This window comes from Pagrus pagrus (assembly GCF_965226575.1).
Source record: "Pagrus pagrus genome assembly, chromosome: 3".
In the NCBI taxonomy this organism is placed as follows: Eukaryota; Metazoa; Chordata; class Actinopteri; order Spariformes; family Sparidae; genus Pagrus; species Pagrus pagrus.
Genome location: NC_140187.1, coordinates 15,517,823 through 15,536,444, shown reverse-complemented (window position 1 = coordinate 15,536,444; position 18,622 = coordinate 15,517,823). Strand labels below are relative to the sequence as shown.

The following is an 18,622-nucleotide window of genomic DNA, read 5'->3' as shown; positions in this document are numbered from 1 at the left end:
TCTGCAGTGAGTAAATGTTAATGTTGTGAATTATTCATTTGTTATCGAGTTGGAATGGATAAATGAATGTAAAATGGTGCTTATGAGCAATCCTCGGAGAGCTCAGATAATCTGTGCAGTGTCGTCCTCCAGGAAAATGACAATATTCTTAAATGGATTTGTTCAACTTGGAGTCAAACCGGCATCCTTCAAACTGGCAGGTTGAGTCTGGCTGATAAAAGTGATGTAATATCTCTAACAAACATAAAAGAAGAATAAATGTCCCAGCAGCAGTATTCAAACTCAGATTTATAAACCTGGCGTCTTCTCTGTACAACAAAAAGGCCCAAACGTCACTTTTCTCAGAACTCCTCTGAATGTGTTGCCTCTGCGGTCTGGCACCCATCGGTGATCTTTGGTTTCAACATTATCTTTCACATTTTACGCCGCAGATAGCTTGCTCGAGAAAAAGCAACGCTAGAGGAAAAAACTGGAAAGCATGAGGGACTTTTATGAAGGCGGGCGCTCCTCAAAGCCAGGATTCAATAATTGCTTTCCTCTTGTCTCACGCAAGTGACAGATGGTGAGGCCACCAGAGGCCTGAAGATGGGAATAATATTGTTGATTAAAAAGAAATATAGGAAACAACATGCAGCTGTTGGCTGAGGAGACCGAGGAGGGAGGACGAAAAAAGAAAGAGGAGAGAGAGAGTAGATGGAGCTGGGAAACAAAGAGTGTCAGTAATGACACAATTTAACTTGGCTGCTCAACACACGTTTGGATTTGAGGTCGTTTGAACTGCTGATATGTGAAGTTTGGGGATTTTTATTGTTTGACTGATTTATTCTGGGTGAGTCCCAACGGACTGGGAGTTGTGTTCCAGATATTTATGAAAGTTGTTATTTATTTGGCTCAGTGCTTTCTGGTGCTCAGACCACCCTTCAAACATGAACGCCCACCTGCATATGTTAAGCTGTGTGCCTCTTTGTGTTTTTTAAAAGAAAGAGTGATGATTTTTCAAGATTCAGATGGACTGAAACGTATCAATATCTTCTGCCTTGTGTGCGTGAGCTCGTATAAGTGTGGGGGGTAATTGTTTCCCAGAGCTCTTTGCTGGTATCAAGGGAAATTTAACACTTTTAATGGCAAATGCTGACGCTGAGATCTCCTCCTCTCTCTGCTATGAGCATCAAAGCCTGGAGTCACACTGCGAAGCCTCTTTTGCATAGACTAATGTAGCAATTGTCTTTCCTAGACATCTTTCAAAGGACGGAAAACTCAAAGTCACAGCCAGAGATCCAGAATCTTTTTGTTCACGTTTAGCATAAAGGTGCTAAAGATACAAATTCAATTAATCCACCAACACAAACATGAGAAAAAGATGACAAGATTAAAGATATAGTATGTAACATGAACGCATTAAAATGTCTAAAAACAACTAGACCATTGTTATATTTTACTGAGTCGTTTACTGATATTACCTAAAATGTTGCCAACGATGTTAAAACCCAAGATCAACTATAGATCCAATAATCACTTCAAAACGAAATGGTCAAAGATGTCATGACATTTAAGGTGAGCTGACTGATTCACGCAGTGGTGGACTCAGGATGTTTGATGGACAGGGGCAAAAAAAATAAAAAGGGCACCAGCGTGTAGAGAATCGTGATATACTTATAGTGAAGAGAGGGCACTTCACCCCTTTTTTTGTCCACTTAAAGGGCAAACTAGACGGCACTTTATCACGTGACAATAAAGTCATGTTTTATCTACCAAAGGAGCATCCAAGAGGGCAGTTTCACAGTGCCCACCAGTGGATTCACCACATCAAAACATGCTTTGAGTAACATGTAAGAAAATGTTCCACCATAGAAGTGCTGGTAGTCATTTGAATTATTTTTTCCACCCTGGTTTACAGCTAGCTAACGATGAAAAGCAGAAAAACATCCTTTCATTTTTGGAATAGTTAAAAAAGGTAAAAGTTCATTATGTCGTTGTTCAAAATAATAAAAAACGTACTTGTCAGCAGATCTACGCCTGTAACTTAACCGTGTGTGTCTACGATGCGCTCTGGTACTTAAACAACTAGCGCTACAGCCCAAAACGTAACGGTGCGTTTCAGTTAGTTATCTGCCAGTATAATTTCTGCGGAAACATCAGATGATGCATCAAAAAGCGCAGAAGGAAGTCCATGAACGAGACTAAACATGACGTGAAATTACCTCGGCCATGAACATTTCTGGCTGAGTCACATCAGACAGATTTTCATCCAGAATGGCGGTTGTTTCACAATGACGACAACAACTCCCATCATGCCAGAGCACCAGAAATGACATACTGTGCATTTAATGACAAAATAAACATTTGCATGAAAGTTAAACAAGTGTCAGTGAAATTACCACCCAGTCTGTTTGGTGCAGGTTTTATGGTTTGTCGCTGTAACTTGATCTTTCCTGTGAACTAAGAAACACAGAGGAAACAGTAAATCTCATCTACAGCCTTGATTTCGTTGACAGAAAGACTTTGCATCCTGCAAATTCCTCACTGATTTTGTACATGTCTGCAACAGTGACATCCCTAAGACCGCATGAAACCGGAGCTACTGTATTTATCATTTATGGAATAATAACCAGTCACACTGGGCGTCAGCTGTGTTGTGCGTTGACTGGATAAGAAGCAAAATAAGCCAGTGTGATCAGGGGAGGGATCGAGTGAGATTAAAAGATTTAAGGCTCCATTTGCCCATGAATATCTGATGCCTATCTGAGGCGAGAGCCGGTGATCCTCTGTCAGGTCCCGGAGGTGTCAGAGGAAATCTACCTTATCTGCATCTGGCCACTTTTCAACAGTTTCTTATGCGAATGTGACGCCACATTCCCGTTCTGCCGGGGAGTTATGCAGCAGCTGTTTTTGCATCAAATGAAAATTGTTCTTCTCATCTTAAATCAGTGTCAGCTTCTTTCTTCTTCGCCTGCGAGTCCAAATATACGAAGTGATTCATTCAAAAAGCAAACACTGTTCCATACTGCGAGGCTGCCAATAGCAGCAGATACTGAACAATTGTTTGGCTCAGACCTGGCATCTGAAAGCTTCTCAGCACAACTCAATGTTGGCTCCAGTCAGCCAATAAAAATCAGTAGCTGGCAGTCACAGGCTAATCAAGTTGTGAAATGACCTCAGTCCTATTTTAATACTCCAACAGCCATGTAAAAAAAAAAAAAAAAAAAGCCTTCCTTGGACATTTAAAAGAGTAGCTCTCCCTCTAAAACAGAACGGCAACATCTGAGTGCAGTTTTAAACCTTATTGTTGCATGCATTTATCATAGAAATATATCGTTTCAGGAGACGAGATAAAGCCTGCGCATTAACACAAGCTCCCATGTGTCCTGCGTTACACTGATGTGTATTGTTTATTCTTCAGTCAAGTCATTATGGGGATGTTTGAATTGGAAATGTTTCACATGCCTTTGCCAGTGGTGGAGTCTGTTGGAGGGTCCAGGGCAACAATTCCCAGTGGCCCCTCCAACTAGTGTTCATCACCATGATGTTATAAATAATCTGATGAAATCCAAACAGTTTTTTGTCTTATTAAAATCAGTAAATATATTAAAAACCTAAATTAATGACTAAACAACTTCAACGCGGTGACATTTTCAATAACGCACATATAGGACCAGTGATCACCAACATATAAAGCACTGATTTTGAGGCAGCAGCACACAGTATGGTACCTTCACGTGAGGTTTAATGGGGTTTATAGTTATCATTGCTAAATGTACAGATTTGAGTGGCCATCGGGGGCCCCTCTTCACAAACTTCTTAGTGGGGAACCCGAACATTTGCCTGGTTCGCCTCTCCTGACGGTGAACCTCTGCCTTTACTTGTTTTATCTTCATCCATCCTTTTAATCTTAGTCAGTATCTCAGTACGTCTATGTTGACAAAGAAATGCTAATGGATATGAAAAGAAACCAAAGAATTCTCATTTACTAAAGGCTTTAGGTTTCATTTTGCAAAGAATAGACTTCAGGGGAACAAATCACACTTGCACACTAACTGCACAAGTATCTCAAGTACAACTTGTGCAAAATCACCAAATATTAGCTCTAAATTCAACTTTCTGTTGGGTTGAGGTCACAGCCACAAGAGACTGTTTTGTAGGTCTCTGTGTGACACACATGTGGACTGAATTTCCAACATGTAAGTGAAAGTAGTCCCAGGGGCTGCATTTTAGGGGGCACTAGGGAGCCATTTTTCCCCGCCCATGGCCAAAACCAACAAAATACATATATACCCACCACTTTTGAAATTTGTGCAAAGTTTCATGAGTTGTTGAGCATGTTAAGGCTAAGAAAAATAATAATTCCTTCAGTTTTAGGTCCTCACACTGGTCGGTGCTCGGGCCCTAAATACATGTTAGGGGACTGAGTTGTTCCTGAATAAGTCATTAAAATGAGATTTTAAGACTAAATACTTCATTTCTTTAAAATAAAAACAGATTGTTGTTTGATTGCAGCACAGTCTTTGGTTTGACTCCTCCTAGTGTTGAAGGGAACACGACATCTCCACATCTCCTGCAGCATGTCCTCTGCCGCACTTGTAGCCCACAGCTTGCTCTTCATCATTTTAAACGAGCTCACCTCTGTAGCCCCTCTGGAGTGTAGGAAGATGCAGAGCAGGCTTGTTTTGTGCTAAATTTCGGGGCGGGACGGAGCGCAGGGGATGCTAAGGTAGGTTCCCTCCCCCATGGGTGTGTCCACAGCAGGGAGACCTCCGTCTATCCACCTGCAGAAGCCGCTTCCCCGCACACTACACACTTGAGCGCCGCCGCGCACGGCTGAAGCTCCGCTCCGCCACTCATCTCCAGGAACAACTCTTTGTTTCTAACCTCCTTCTGTGGAAAATACCGAGTCTGTTGATGCGATTTAGAGATCACTTCAAGTTGAGGCGGCCGCGTCAAGTTAATTTGAATCCAAGCTTTGTTTGGCTCTGGGATAATCGTGCGGGATCTGCGGCGGATACACTGATACTCGCGCGTGCGGACAGAGGAGCTCAAAGGATCTGGGTGGATGGTTTTTAAATGTTGAACAGCTTTATCACAACATTCACTGGACGCAAATAGAAGGTAGGTCAGAATGGAAGTGCTGTTTTGATGCGTGAGTCAGATTAATTATTTGTTTTGTGACTGATGCGCTGATTTGGTGGAGTCGCGCAGAAAGATGATTCTGCGTGTGCACATGCGTTTATTGTATTTAAATGTGTTTTTCATGTGCTGTCAAATCATTTCGCGTAAATGTGAATATTTGAAATAGTTTATTTTAAGCAGCAGACTTCAGTTCGCCTGTTTTTTTCCTTTCTGGTGTGTCTTTTCTTCTGTGGTGCGTGGGATGTGGGCCAGTTAATAATGAGCTAGACCTTAAAATACAAATGTTAAATGCCGCAAGAGCCAGTGTATGAGTGTGTGAGTGTGTGTGCGCGCACTGAAAGTTTGTGCTGCATGTGATGCTGTATCTTCACAGAGATTATACTGAATGTGTGCAACCGGTCCTCGGTGCCACTTTTCACAATTTAAAATCCCAGGCGCTCTTATAAAGGACACGTGGTTCATGTTCATGCCCTCATAACTCACAGCCCAGTCACGCTTTATTTTGGTTAACGGCGGATCTGCTTTGGAGTCCTGCCTTCAGGGGCTCAATGTGGAACTTGATCTTAAACCCTGACTGACAGTTTGACCCCAGACTCAGATCCACGTTTACGAGTAGATCAGCGCCATGCGTGGATAGTTACAGCAGGACGCGCACCCGATAATTCTTTTATTGTGGCCATTTCTTTGGGGTTTTTTTTGGTATTACGCACAGTTATTCCAGCCTCCCCGCACGCTGGTAACTGAGAGATATTATTAACTTCGGCTCCCTTTGTGGCGGATAACAGCATGTTGATGCGCTTGGTGATTTAATCTGTGAGCTGTGCCAGTGCGCGCCGGGTTTAACGCGCTCGTACTACTGGTGAAATTCCACTCGTGCTGAATAATTATTATAACGTTTATTTGCAAAACATGTTTTGTGTCATGGGTGTATAGGAAAAAAAAGAAAAGTGAGGCTCGGCTGAGAGGAGAGAGGTGCAGAGGTGGCTCCTTCGCCTCCCAGCTGGAAGGAGACTCCGTCCATTCACACTGCTGCTCTTAATGCACACAGACGCAGATACATGCAAGAACAACTGTGGGACACATTCACGAGGAAATACACAGTGATGACAATTCAGTTTTAGGTTTTAAGGCTCAGGTTAAGTTATTGGTCAACATTGCATAATATTTTGTAACCATTTTATTTCCCATTAGGATTACAGCCATTAGCCTCTGCACAGTAGATAAAGAAAGCTGGCTGTGGAATATTTTTATATTATTTTATTGTGACATGAGACTAAATATTGTCTTAGATTTGGGATATAATTGAATTGTGATATGTTTTTACCTGGTTTTAAAGGCTGTGTAACACTAGAGTGATGATATCCTCTCAACTTACCGGACTGTTCTACTTGTTCTGACACTTGAATTTACCCACTTAGTAATCGTATCCACAGTACTGATGATTATTTATCACAGCATGTTAAAAGTCATCCCGACAATATTGTCGGATTATCGATATTGAGGTGTTTGGTCAAAAATATTGTGATATTTAAACGTGTTGCCCACCCCCAGCATGAAATGCTTTTGAAGAGATTTCAAATTAATAACATATATATTGTGCATCGTGATTAGGGATGGGACGATTAAAGATTTTATCGTGGATCGCAATAAAAACTGTCACAATAAGTTGATTGTGGTGAATTTTCTTTATCGCTATAATCGTGAATCGAGATCGTCGTAGATATCCTCCACTGAATGACCTGAAAACTGTCCAGCTCGCTGACGTTCGATTTTATTTTAAAGTTTTAAGAACATTTTGATGATTATCGGGACGATATCATGAATCGCAGTTCTGCTGGACAGAGCAGTCGTCACATGACATTTTCAAATCGTCCCATGCCTCATCGTGATATAGCCTAAAAATATTGCAGTACTATTTTAAGGCCATGTCGTCGAGCCCGACTAGACAACAACACATCCGGTTTTTAAGATTCCCTGCTTGGTTTTCTGTCTTGTCAAGCTTATGATTTCAGTACCATAAATCTTTACTCAGACTGCGCTCTGTAACTCAGTGACCGAGCATTGGTCGCTGCGGTTGGTTGGTGAGGTGGAAGTGCAGGCTTATTGTCTGACGCTCATCCCTCTCTGTCCCTCAGCTGCTCCTGGACTCTCCTTCTCCTCTATTAACAAACAGAGGGACAATGTTGTGGGACAAACTGTGCTGGCTGCTGGCCCTGCTGGCCCTATCGTCCGGGGCGCCGCCCCCCTCCAACGAGCCCCTCTCTGCTCCCAGGATCTTCCTGTCCTTCAAAGGTAAGGCACTCAAAATACTGCTGTGACCCAGTTTGTTTACTTCTGTGTTTCTCTACAGACATGTAGATGTTAATAGTCACTTTTGTCACCACTCTTTTATCTCTTGGTCTTGTTCAATAACTGGAATGGGTAAACTATTGGCACCGGCTGAATTTGGGGCTTGGCTTGCATTTAGTCCTTCAGTGGCTAACAGAGAGTTTGATTGTGTGTCTGTGTGAGAGAGGCGTGATGAGAGGGACGAGGAGATGTGCTCCTGATTGTCCTGACTATTCATTGCAAGAGAATGTGTCTTCATTTAATCGCGCGGCCGCTATTAGTTCCCCCAAACAGGCCTTTGTGTGACCTCGGCTCCCTTCTGAAATCAAGTCAGATTTAACACTTGGCTGGGTACACACTCAGGGCGCAGATCCAGCATGTTATGAATGTTTGCCAGTGCCACATGAGACCCCGTGTGTGTCGAACTGTCCTGTTAAAATAGGTCTCAGCGGTGCAGTGACCGGTGCTTTGTCATTCCAGCGTGTCCATGTAAAGCTCTCAAGGCTTTATGGTACCTGCCTCTGAAGGAGACTTTTAACAAGCATCTGATGAGTTCAGGTCACGTCAGATATGTGGAGTTTGAATAAGAGCAGCGATTTGGAACTGGAGGTTTCTCTGGAAATCAGGTGGAAAATTGAGGTTTTCTGGACATCTTTAGGAGTTTTTAGTGCTTACTTGTCAAAATATCCCCATATACAATAAGGTTTTCATTCATTAATATTTTTTTTGATAACATGATCAAAATGATATCTGAATTCGATAGTATTGAAGCTATAAAACAAAACAGATCTACAATCAGATTTTGTGTGTTTAATATACGTACTGTCGGTTCTTGTGCATGTAAGGTCTAAAAGTTAAAAAGCTTTAAGTCCGCACCAACAGAAGCTCCTCTCTCCCACAGAAAACGCTGCTCCTGAAACACCTTGTCAGTAGTCCCGCCTTTGACTCCGTGACTTTGTGACATCACACTACATCACAATACCTCAGAGGTGCATAATCTATGCTTATATTCATGGTAGAAGTTGAAGCTAAAAACACAACAAAGCTGACTGGAGACACAGTGAGAGGTGCTGACTCAGGCATGTGTGAGCTGACCAGTCAGAGCAGACTTGGTATTCGGGGGAGGAGCTAAAACAGAGCGTTTCATACAGAGGGGGAATACAAAGCAAAGTAAAACTATAAACCTGAAAATGAGCGAAACATGAAAGATTACAAATGTGCTGATGTGTGTTCAGTGATGTTTTCTTTGCAGGTTATTCATTTTTAAAAAACAGAAGAAAAACTGTGTGCCAAGGACTTTTTTTTCTTTTTTCCATGGTATCAAAAAAAGGTATTGAGTTTATCAGGGGGGGGGTTGCGCACTAGTATTGTATCAAAGCTCCAAATGTTTGTATCATGACAACCTTAATATCTAGTCAGTCCCTGAATAGCAAAAATAAGTTAGTTGCTTTCATTTGTTTTTTTGGTACTTTGGTTTCTTTTGCTCCCGTAAGCTGTTAAAACTTCAAACTAAATGAAGATTCCTCAGTTTCTCCCTCTTGCTCTGATTTTTTTTTTTTTTTTTTGCTTACCTGTTTGTTTTCTCCCTCGGATCCCATCTCTTTCTCTCTGTCTCTAATCGAGTTGGATTTCGCACTCGGCTGGTCTCACATTCACTTCATTTATTTTCTACTTCTTTTAATTGAGTTCCTTGTTGTTTTTAATTAGTTTTGGCGGTTTCTCTATGCCTCACAGAGCAACTTCAGATAGCTGGAGACTGGAAATGCACCTAAGCTGTGCGTTCACTGATTGTATTGGTTTTTCCAGCGTACTGCTGGGAATAGCCCTGTAATGTGCTTTTATTAATTTTTTATGCGCCAGTGTACTTAACCAAATAATTGTCTCTAGGTTTCGCGTCTGTGTCTATGTGTCTACGTGTAGATGTGAGTCTAGTGTTGGCAGACACGTTTGTTGTAGTAAGTGCCTTTTGATAACATAATCTGGATCATTTTTGTAAGCATTTCAGTGTTTCATGATAAAACAAAACAAGCAGACAAGCTACACACGTAGGCTGCAAGCTAACAGAATTATTTTTTGTACTGCATTGTTGAATTTGCTTCTGTCTGTGACCCAGCTTCACATGTTTATCCATAGAGGTTACACAGTATCACTTCCCACTGATTATTTGCATTTTTATGAAGCTGGTGGAGAAGATTTTGTTGCTTTTGGCAGAAATCCAAGAGTTTGATACAAGAGAGGCAACACTTTGTTGTTGCTTTTCAAATATTTGCTTTCTCTCAAAGCAAATGGGTAAAACACACAGATAATACACACACATTTTCTCAAGAAAAATTGTAATACATTGTATGAAATCTATTTGTACTGCATCTATTTGTACTGCATTCCAGTGAGGCCATCTGCTTTAAACACTTCCTTTAAATTCTATATACACTGCCATTTATTTATTACTAATAATTAGCTGTGTCTATTTTATACAGGGATATATATTTTATAAACCAGCTCTCCCGAAATGCTGCCTTACTAAAAGCTTAAGGGTTTTAATGCTTAAGAGCTCAAATCAGATCACATCCAGGGACGCTGGAACTCACTGACAGCTGGGGGTGCTGATCGTTTGTCATAGTAAATGTGCGACATTCATGTTTTTTGTATTCATTTGAATGGGCAGGATAACATATCTTATCGTTATTAACTAAACATGGGGACTAACATGCTGCAGGTCAAAGCAGCCACAGCAACTGCAGTCGGCAACAGCAAGGAGATAAAGAGGGAGAGAAATTCCCCAGACTCCCTTATGAAATCTTTCAATTTTGTGAGTTGTCGAGTCAGGAGAAACATATACTTTGTGAAATGCTGGCTTTAACAAACCCTTAATTATTTGGGCCTTCTTGTAAATTCGCCAAATTATTTATACATGAAGTTATTTCTTTCCTTGTGTAACAAACATCAGTCTGAAACAGATGTTTCATGGTTGAGAGGAGCATATATAATGCAGATCTGCCTGTTAACAGAGACTCCAGTCTGCAGTGTAGTTCATAAGCTTGACTGACAAACCAGAGAATCGTCAAGTAACATCAGGCTTCATGATCATGTGGACAATCAATTAGCATTTTTTGTAATGCTGCAGACCTTTCAGCACAAGAAAATCTTGAATTTTGGATTCACTTGAATTTACTTTAATACTTTAAACTTTAAACTCCATGTCTGTAGGATCCTGAAACTGAAAAAAGGGAGTAATCATGAGAGTAAATATTCTCAGCCAGATCTCTTTAAACTAAAGGTTACAATGTCAACAGCCATAAGCAACCTAGGCTGATAATTGTGTCTGTTTGATGCTCCTAAAGAAGCTACTGAGTGTGTTAGTGCAAGCTGAGTTATTAACTGTGATAAGGACCAAGAGAGCAAACAGAGGCTAAGGCCAAAGGAATGTCCATTTAAAGCTTGAAGGGATAGATCATCAACCCAGACTTCAAAAGAGGGGAAAACAGCAAACACACACACACCCGCACACACACACGCAACACAAAGCTACAATATATCTCTCAAACTAAACATTGTGTTTTCCACACCCACATGCTCTGGTCTGCAGTGTCACCTTTTATCAACGTAGTTGAGGTTATGAAAATGACTTTTTTTCAAATGTGATTGTCCTTTATAAGATGCACTCATGCTAAAAACAAAAGGTCACAGTTATGTAGGTGTATTCTCTCATAAGAGACTGGACGAGGCCGGCTTAGATCAGCTGCTGAGAAACTCCTATATTTACTTTTAAACAAGGTCTGTAATCACATGCTATTTTAGTGCGTGGGGCTCTGCGAGGTTGTGACCCTTCAAACAGAAGCCAGTCACACCCGAGGTTAACTGCCCTCAAACTGTGGGAGAATGGCACCATATTAACAAGTAATAGCTTGTTAGGCTAATCCTCAGGCACATTTGAAAGTGTTTAACTTTGTTTTCCTTCGGCCCCTTTGGTCCCCCGTGGAACACCTGGGTACAAGGTTAGCTCTGGGAAGAAAGCCAGACAAAGGCAGGCAGTCCTGTAATTGGACTAATTCTCGGGGACAATCTTGAGGTTATACTCTTCCCCCCCCACCGACAGCCTTTTTGTCCCCACGTAATGGGTCGATGATTGTCACGCCTGAACAAAGACTTCCCTATCGGCCCATCGCTCCCGAGAGTTTTCAGGGTTAAGATCAGAAATGGCTAGATGTCCTCCACCCCTTTATTCTTTGAATAATTAGGAGCTGCTACTCAGTTTGAACTCTGCTGCTTGTTCTCTACAACAATAGACCTCATCTTCCACAGATTATATTCTATAGGCAGATTTATGTGTATATATAGTACATGAGAGGAACCCTTTGTCCTCCTCAAGTCAGATCAGTCTGACGTTCCTCTGCAGTACGTAGGTGGTCCTGAACTGTCGGTATCCTTTGGACTTCTGTGGTTAAAGATAAAGTATTATAGTTGTACTTGTCTTGCCATGAGATGTAACACCTTTCCCCAGATTGTAAGAGTGCAACAAAATTGCCAGAAAACATTTTTGCAATTTGCGTTTCTGCAAAAACAACGGATGTGTTGAAACTTTACACTTAATGATGCAACTTTACAGGTCTAAAATTAAAGGTCCAATTTGTAACAAAGTCTCAACAGTGACGCTTTGGGTTTCCCAACCCACCAGATACCATACTGTTGGTCTAGTTAGGTTAAAACACTTGGTTAGGTTTAGGAAAAGATCATGTTTGCCTTTAAATGCCTGGTTTTGTCACCACAAACAGAGCAAATGTCCTGACATCTTGCTAAAAATATTCAGCTGCATCACTACCACCATCTTCCCATCCACCTCCTGACATGAAACTAATATACATGTAATGTGAACTTGATATGATACATATTGTAGAAATGTCCAGTTGGTACATATGGCTCTTAAAGTATCCTTGTTTTGCAGAAATGTAAAACACTAACATTTTATTCTGGTGACTGAGCTGTCGAGGGATGCCACAGCAAAGTTTATCTTCTTGCACCTCGCCCAGCCTGCTCGCTTCTCCTCATATCTATATAATTGTGACACTGGAGACAGAGCAAAGTGCCTCAGACAAGTCTTACTGCAATCAAGTCTCAGCAATCAATGAGCTGCTGAAAGCTTATCCACAGCTAACCTGTCTGCTCGTACATGACCCCTCGCTACCTTGGATAGATCTTTAAGTCTGCCCACTGAAGTCCAGACAAACCTGTCAGACGAGGTGTTCACTCGCAACGATCCCACAGACGTAAAAAGGTCACCACTCACCACGAGTCATTTAGTCACACGTAGTCTGGCTGAGTCGATTGTCTCGATCTGTCTCCTTCAAACAAAGGTGAACAGGCTGGATGTAACCAGCTTCTGTGATTGGCTAATCACAGGGGAGATGGCAAATACTTTCAGTCTGCGAGCACGTTGTTCTCATAACCCAGAAACCCTCCTGCTCTTCAGCTCCAAATGTAATGCTTTTCATCAGGCCACATTACACATTAATCCAGTAAAAAAATCATTACAATGATAATGAGCATCATCTGTAGTATGAGGTGCTCAAGTTATTTCTTTTTGGCTAATGAACATTTATCCAACAGAACAGAACAGAGGCAGATTGTTGCTCCAAAGAGTAGTTTTTGGATTCAATTTAACTGTTAATGAGGATTTTTCTTCAGCGTGATGATTGTGAAACTCCTCAGGAGGACTAACAAACTTTTGTATTATTAATGTTTGTTGTGTTCAAGTCCAGTACGCCTGGATATTTATTTAACGTATGCGTTCTGTAAAATCAACACTGAAACATTTGTTTTCGTGGGTTATGACTCCCGGCAGATATTCATCGTCAGCACATGAGGATACCGAGTTTGTCACAGCCCCTCGCTATCACTGTCCTACATGCATTCCAATGTTGAGATATTATGGATAGCAGAATTCTTGGTATGCATCGCGCATGATATGTCGCACCTGATGGCAACAGTCCGCAGTCCAAAACTCCCTCCCTTCCCCATTATCTCCATTAGAGAATGTCAGGGCGCTCTGAAATGTTTCGAAAGAGTAATGTGTGGTGGCTGTGGCACGCAAGCCTGCAGCAATTATTACAATACTTTGCCACTTTCTCCCCAGAGATGCTGCCGGTGGAGGAGGGGAGGGAGGCGGGGTGTAGTGCATCCCAGCAACCTCTGCTCTGCAGGATACATGCTGTCAAACTCTGATTATTCAGGAGAGAGAAACAGAAGGCGACAGCTCCAGTGCTAAATATAGTGTCCTTCCTGTCTGTTTCTTTCTCTTTTTATCATCTCCCTCTCCTCCTCTGCCTCGTCCTCCTCCTCCTCTGTCTTTACTCCGCACACTCACACCCTCTCTTATTTGCCTACTGATAAGAGGTTGGCAGTGTGAGGTGAGGGAGGAGAGCGGTATGCCGCCCACAGCAGGAGCGCACTGTTTTAAAAAGGTGAAAGAGGAGAGGGGGGGGTCTCTGAAGTGCTCAGACTTTCCTTGAGAGAAAGGCACAAAGATGAGGGAGCAGGGGAATGTATAAGGGAGGAGTGGGTGGACGTACTGTATGAGGGCACTGAAAGGTTTTGCACACAAGCTCAGCTAACGTGCAGTAACCGCACTGCTAACTTAGATCGCAGGCGTGAAAGGAAATAATGTGTCTCCATTGTGCAGCCCCCTTCGAGTCATTTTCGCTCAATAAATTGCTGGTTCCCCACCCTTTAATGATGTCACTGAGAGAAACACACATACAAATCATCGCTCCCAGTGAAAAGCTCCAGATTGGAAACAGTTTGCTGCGATTTGAATATTTCCTCTGAGCCCATGCCTTAGCACTTATTAATGCTGGAATCTCCCCCTGTGGTGATAAAAATGCACAGCATCCAAATGAAACCGTAATCACTCGGCTATTTATTATTCCAGTCTTTAGCTATTAGGCATTTTAATCATGGATTTAATTATTTGTTCTGGGGAGGAGCAGATCTTCTCATCCAATCTCAGAAGAGGGTTGTGAGACAGCGAGGCTCCAAACAAACAGTGGAAACACATTAGTATTAAGGTAGTTAGACGACAGTGTAGATGTTTGGTTCAAGACTAGAGCTGAAGCCTTTTGAGTCAAGTGTTTTTATTTTGACTGTCCTCAATGTTGCTGTTCTAGTAATAATGAAGTTGTTTTGATTTTGATACAGATACAGTTATCACAAATGTCTCCGACACTGCCTGACATGCTGGAATCAGTATCAGTAATAAGTACAAGAGTCTGATACCACCTAATTTATCGCGACAGAGACGAAACTGTGTAATCGTTCCTACTGAAGACTATAATAAGCACTTTGCAACCCAAAGCACGGCTGGAAATTGTCCCGAGGTCTTCTTACACTTGTTGTGTTATGTGTTATGTTGAAACATGCTGTAACTCCACCACCATTCCCTCCATCTCATGTAAATGTCAGGTCATTAATATGGCACATTTTGTTGAGATCAACATGGTGTATACGACACATGTAAGTGTAAGTGCATCTGTAGTTTGCAGGAGCGTTAACTGCCAACATTTTATCCTGTTGTCTGTGCAAAGAAAGATCAGGACTTGAACCCCAGATGTGCAAACCTCTGTGCAGCGCTGTACCATTTATAGGCTTCCAGTAGTTTTCAACACATTCGGAGTTAATTACTTTTGTCAGAGATCTTCTGTATGAAATGACAGTTTACTGCATGAAGCATCCCGTACGTGCAGTAAACTGTCATTCACAGGCTCACAGGCTCAATAAATAGCCCTTCCAGTTCTCTGTCTGCTGTGCAGAAGGGGGGCAACACTCAGCAGGGGGTGAACGACAGCCACACTGTGATGCGCGCGTGTGTGTAGGTGAGTGTGTGACAGACGGCGTACATCCTGGTGTGTGTTTGTGTCTCCTGGTCCCTGCTGCAGCCAATTTTTTTAGATCGAAATGTGGCAGACGAGATAAAAATAGGCCACAGTGGTACATCAGACCGATGTCATTTTTTCCTCTCATGTCTGAGGGACTTGTGCAGTTAAAGTGCTTTGTGTAGACTTTGTAATTGTTTTCTGTCGGGTCCTGTGAGCACATTACAGAGCCCATAACTCTTGAGGTGCGGTTTTAATCATTATCAGAGGCAGATTATTATGCAGGCTGTGATCAACCTCACCACCTGCAGAAGAGGAGCAGGAGGGCGGGGGAGTTGAAGAGGACGACAGTTGTTGCGGTTAGAGACGGAGTTGGAGGGGAGATGGTAATGGCTTTTACTAGAGGTGCTTTTTCTTAAGATTCAAAGTGACAGAGAGGAATGGGAGAGAGTCTTTTAGTATTCATGTCAAGTCCATGTGGTTGTGTCTGCCTTGTTAGTGTGTGTGTGTGTGTGCGCGCACACATGCTTGCAGAGCTTCAGTAAAGAGCTATATATGACACTGCTTTGGTTTGGTTGCCATAGCAGCGTCTACCTGTCACTCCTCACAAACCGAATCGGGTTCAAATGATTCTCTCCACACACGGAGGAGAGGTGGGATGCAATCACAGCGCCGTGTGCTTATTTCCCCTGATGTCTGCCGTCTCGTCTGCTCGCAGGAAATCCTGACGCGAAGCAGCGCCAAGGCTTCGAGGCTTAGTTAAGACAAATGAGAAAACACATTTGCTAAAAGGATAGACTTTGATAAGGCCGCGGTGTGGTCTCTTGTTGACAGTGTTGAGAGTTTAGTGGACGTATAAGCACAGGATTGGTTTGTCTACATGTATATGGAGGCTCTACCAGACTGGACGTGCTCTCCAGATGTGGCCGAGGTGTGGGAGTCCTCAGGGGGGGTTGCAGCCTAGACTTAAATTAAGGAGACAGCGGGTCAAGGGCACCCCTCCACTTGTTTACTCAGACAGCTATCATTCATTATCATTTGTCTGTCAGTGTTGAGATCCTGTTACTGCAGTGCCATTGACCTCGCTCATATGGTGGCCATTGGGAACACCTGGGGTGGGAAATTTACCGGGGATACACAATCTGTCATATGTAGCTTCATACACTGTATGTGTGTTTGTTTGTGAGTTTATTTCCAGTGATACTTGAAGATATGAGGACATCGATCAATATGTAAAGTAATTTTTGTTTTGAGTTCAAAATGTATGATACAAAGTAGAATTTATTGCCATTATTTCCATTTACTGTATAGGGCTTAATCTGATGATTAATCTGTTGACTTTTTAGATTAATCCATTAGTTGTTTGGTCAATAAAATATCAAAAAATAGTGAAAAATGTCAATCAGGGTTTTTCAAAGCCAGACATGACGTCCTCAAATGTCTTAAATTGCCCGCAACCCAAAGATATTCAGTTTGCTTTCATAGAGGAGTAAAGAAACCAGAAATATTCACATTTACTGTAAGAAGCTGGAATCAGAGGACATTGTAAGAATTAAAAGACAATAACTATAAAATCTGTAATAGAACAATATTGTAGCGCTTGAACTACAAGTCTGTTAACTGATGAGGATTTAGACTGTTGGTCAGACAAAACGAGCAGCTTGAAGACGTCACCATGGGCTCTGGAAAGTTGTGATGGCCGTTTTTAAAAAAAAAAACTACTTTCTGATATTTTATACTTGAAATGATGACATCAAAACAACTTTGAGTAATTGAGAAAATGACTGTTACATGTTATTACACAATTATTACTTGCATGCTGAATATGTTTAATGTGAAATCTCCAAAATCATGAGATGGGTTTGTTTGCAGTGGGTTTTTTTTAAGGCCAGGGGTGAAGTGATTGTAGTTTGTAGTTTTTGTAGTCAATATTAAAACAAAAAGCAAAGCTCTACTTGCTTTTCTAGGGAATCTTAGGTACTGAGAGCTCAGTGTTTCAATCACTGGCTTTCACCTGGCATTAGTTTTGAAATAATTAGTTAATACCTTGATTAGTCGTTGATGAGTCGTTTTATATCATTGCAAACGTAAAACCATTTGTTTGTGTTAACTTGCTCAGACATATGTTATGATTTTAAAGCAGTTTTCAATCGTTTTTGACATTTTATAGCCTCACTAATTAATTGTTTGATTTAAGAGATAATTAACAGATGAATCGACGATGAAATGATCATTAGTTGCAGCCCTGGTGGACAGGGAGTGAGTGCTGGAGGTAGAGACAACTGTTCGGTCGTCTATCAGCGATAACAGGTGCGTCTGAAGAAGGAGAGTGACATTAAGTTGGAGGAGACAGGCTGGAGGAGAGTTATCTGCGGGGCTATTGTTGGCATCACGTGTCTGAGGGGATTTTCAGCGGCCCCATCACAGTAATGTTATCTGGATTTCTGACATGAGTGACTACAGGCGCGTTCTCCCCCCTACGGACAGAGACTGACATGTTGAACTTGAGGAGCTCGTCTTGTTCCAGCTCCGATATCATCCGGGAGGAGAGGAGGAAGGGACGGAGACAGAAAGACAGAGAGAGTCAGATAAGGAGTCGAAGCGAGGACTGTCAGGAAGATAGCGTGAGTGGGGGAAAATGTGAAGGGAGCAAGAGAGCAGATTCAGACGGGGCTCTGAGAGGACTAATGGACTACAGGGCATCAGTGTCAGGTTTGCTATGGATGGATGGAGGGATTTGAGAATGAGAAGAAGGAGAGGAGTGTGTGCGCAAAAAAATGCAGGACAAATTGTGTGTCTGCTTCCCATTAGCGGCGCATGAGTGTCGGCCGAGATGGTTTACCTCAACTGGTGACTGCTCGGACTGTTCAGCTCCGTGCCAATGCCCCGGCAATAACCTCTATGTTGGAGTCAATGAAAAGTGCTGACTTCATTCACACTCACATATTGTCACACAGATTGTCTTAGAAGGAGTGTTGTAAGTCATTTGGCAGCGTGGAACATTTGGACTGAAGCCCAAAATACGTTCTGAGCCATAAATCTGTTCATCTACGATACGAAATGATGTGAAGCCGGAGTACAAATATTTCTTTTTGCCGAGTGTTTATGCGATCAAAGCAGCTCGCGCCGTGCCAGTTTGGCAAAGTTTTATGGGGAGTGCTTCCTCTCATAAATGAAAGGTCAGAGTTGTTTTTTAGGCAGGAAAACCACGACCTCGTGAAATTTTTCAGGTGTGGGAGATTCGCACTAATAGTCCATCAAGGCTCTCTGTGTGTACAGTATACGTTGGATGAAGACCAGGGAGC

The 18,622-nt window shown here is 42.1% G+C and overlaps 1 protein-coding gene across 2 annotated transcripts in view; it reads left to right on the top strand.

The window, feature by feature from the left end:
* The first annotated feature begins 5,008 nt into the window (after positions 1-5,008).
* The window catches only part of sema3fa (sema domain, immunoglobulin domain (Ig), short basic domain, secreted, (semaphorin) 3Fa), a 54,602-nt gene continuing 40,988 nt past the window's right edge, over positions 5,009-18,622 (top strand). For both annotated transcript variants that reach the window (XM_084347440.1, XM_084347439.1), the window contains exons 1-2: positions 5,009-5,103; positions 7,260-7,416. In XM_084347440.1, coding sequence (XP_084203566.1) covers positions 7,305-7,416 — 112 coding nt within the window. In that variant the 5' untranslated portion in view covers positions 5,009-5,103; positions 7,260-7,304. The remainder of the gene's footprint in view (positions 5,104-7,259; positions 7,417-18,622) is intronic.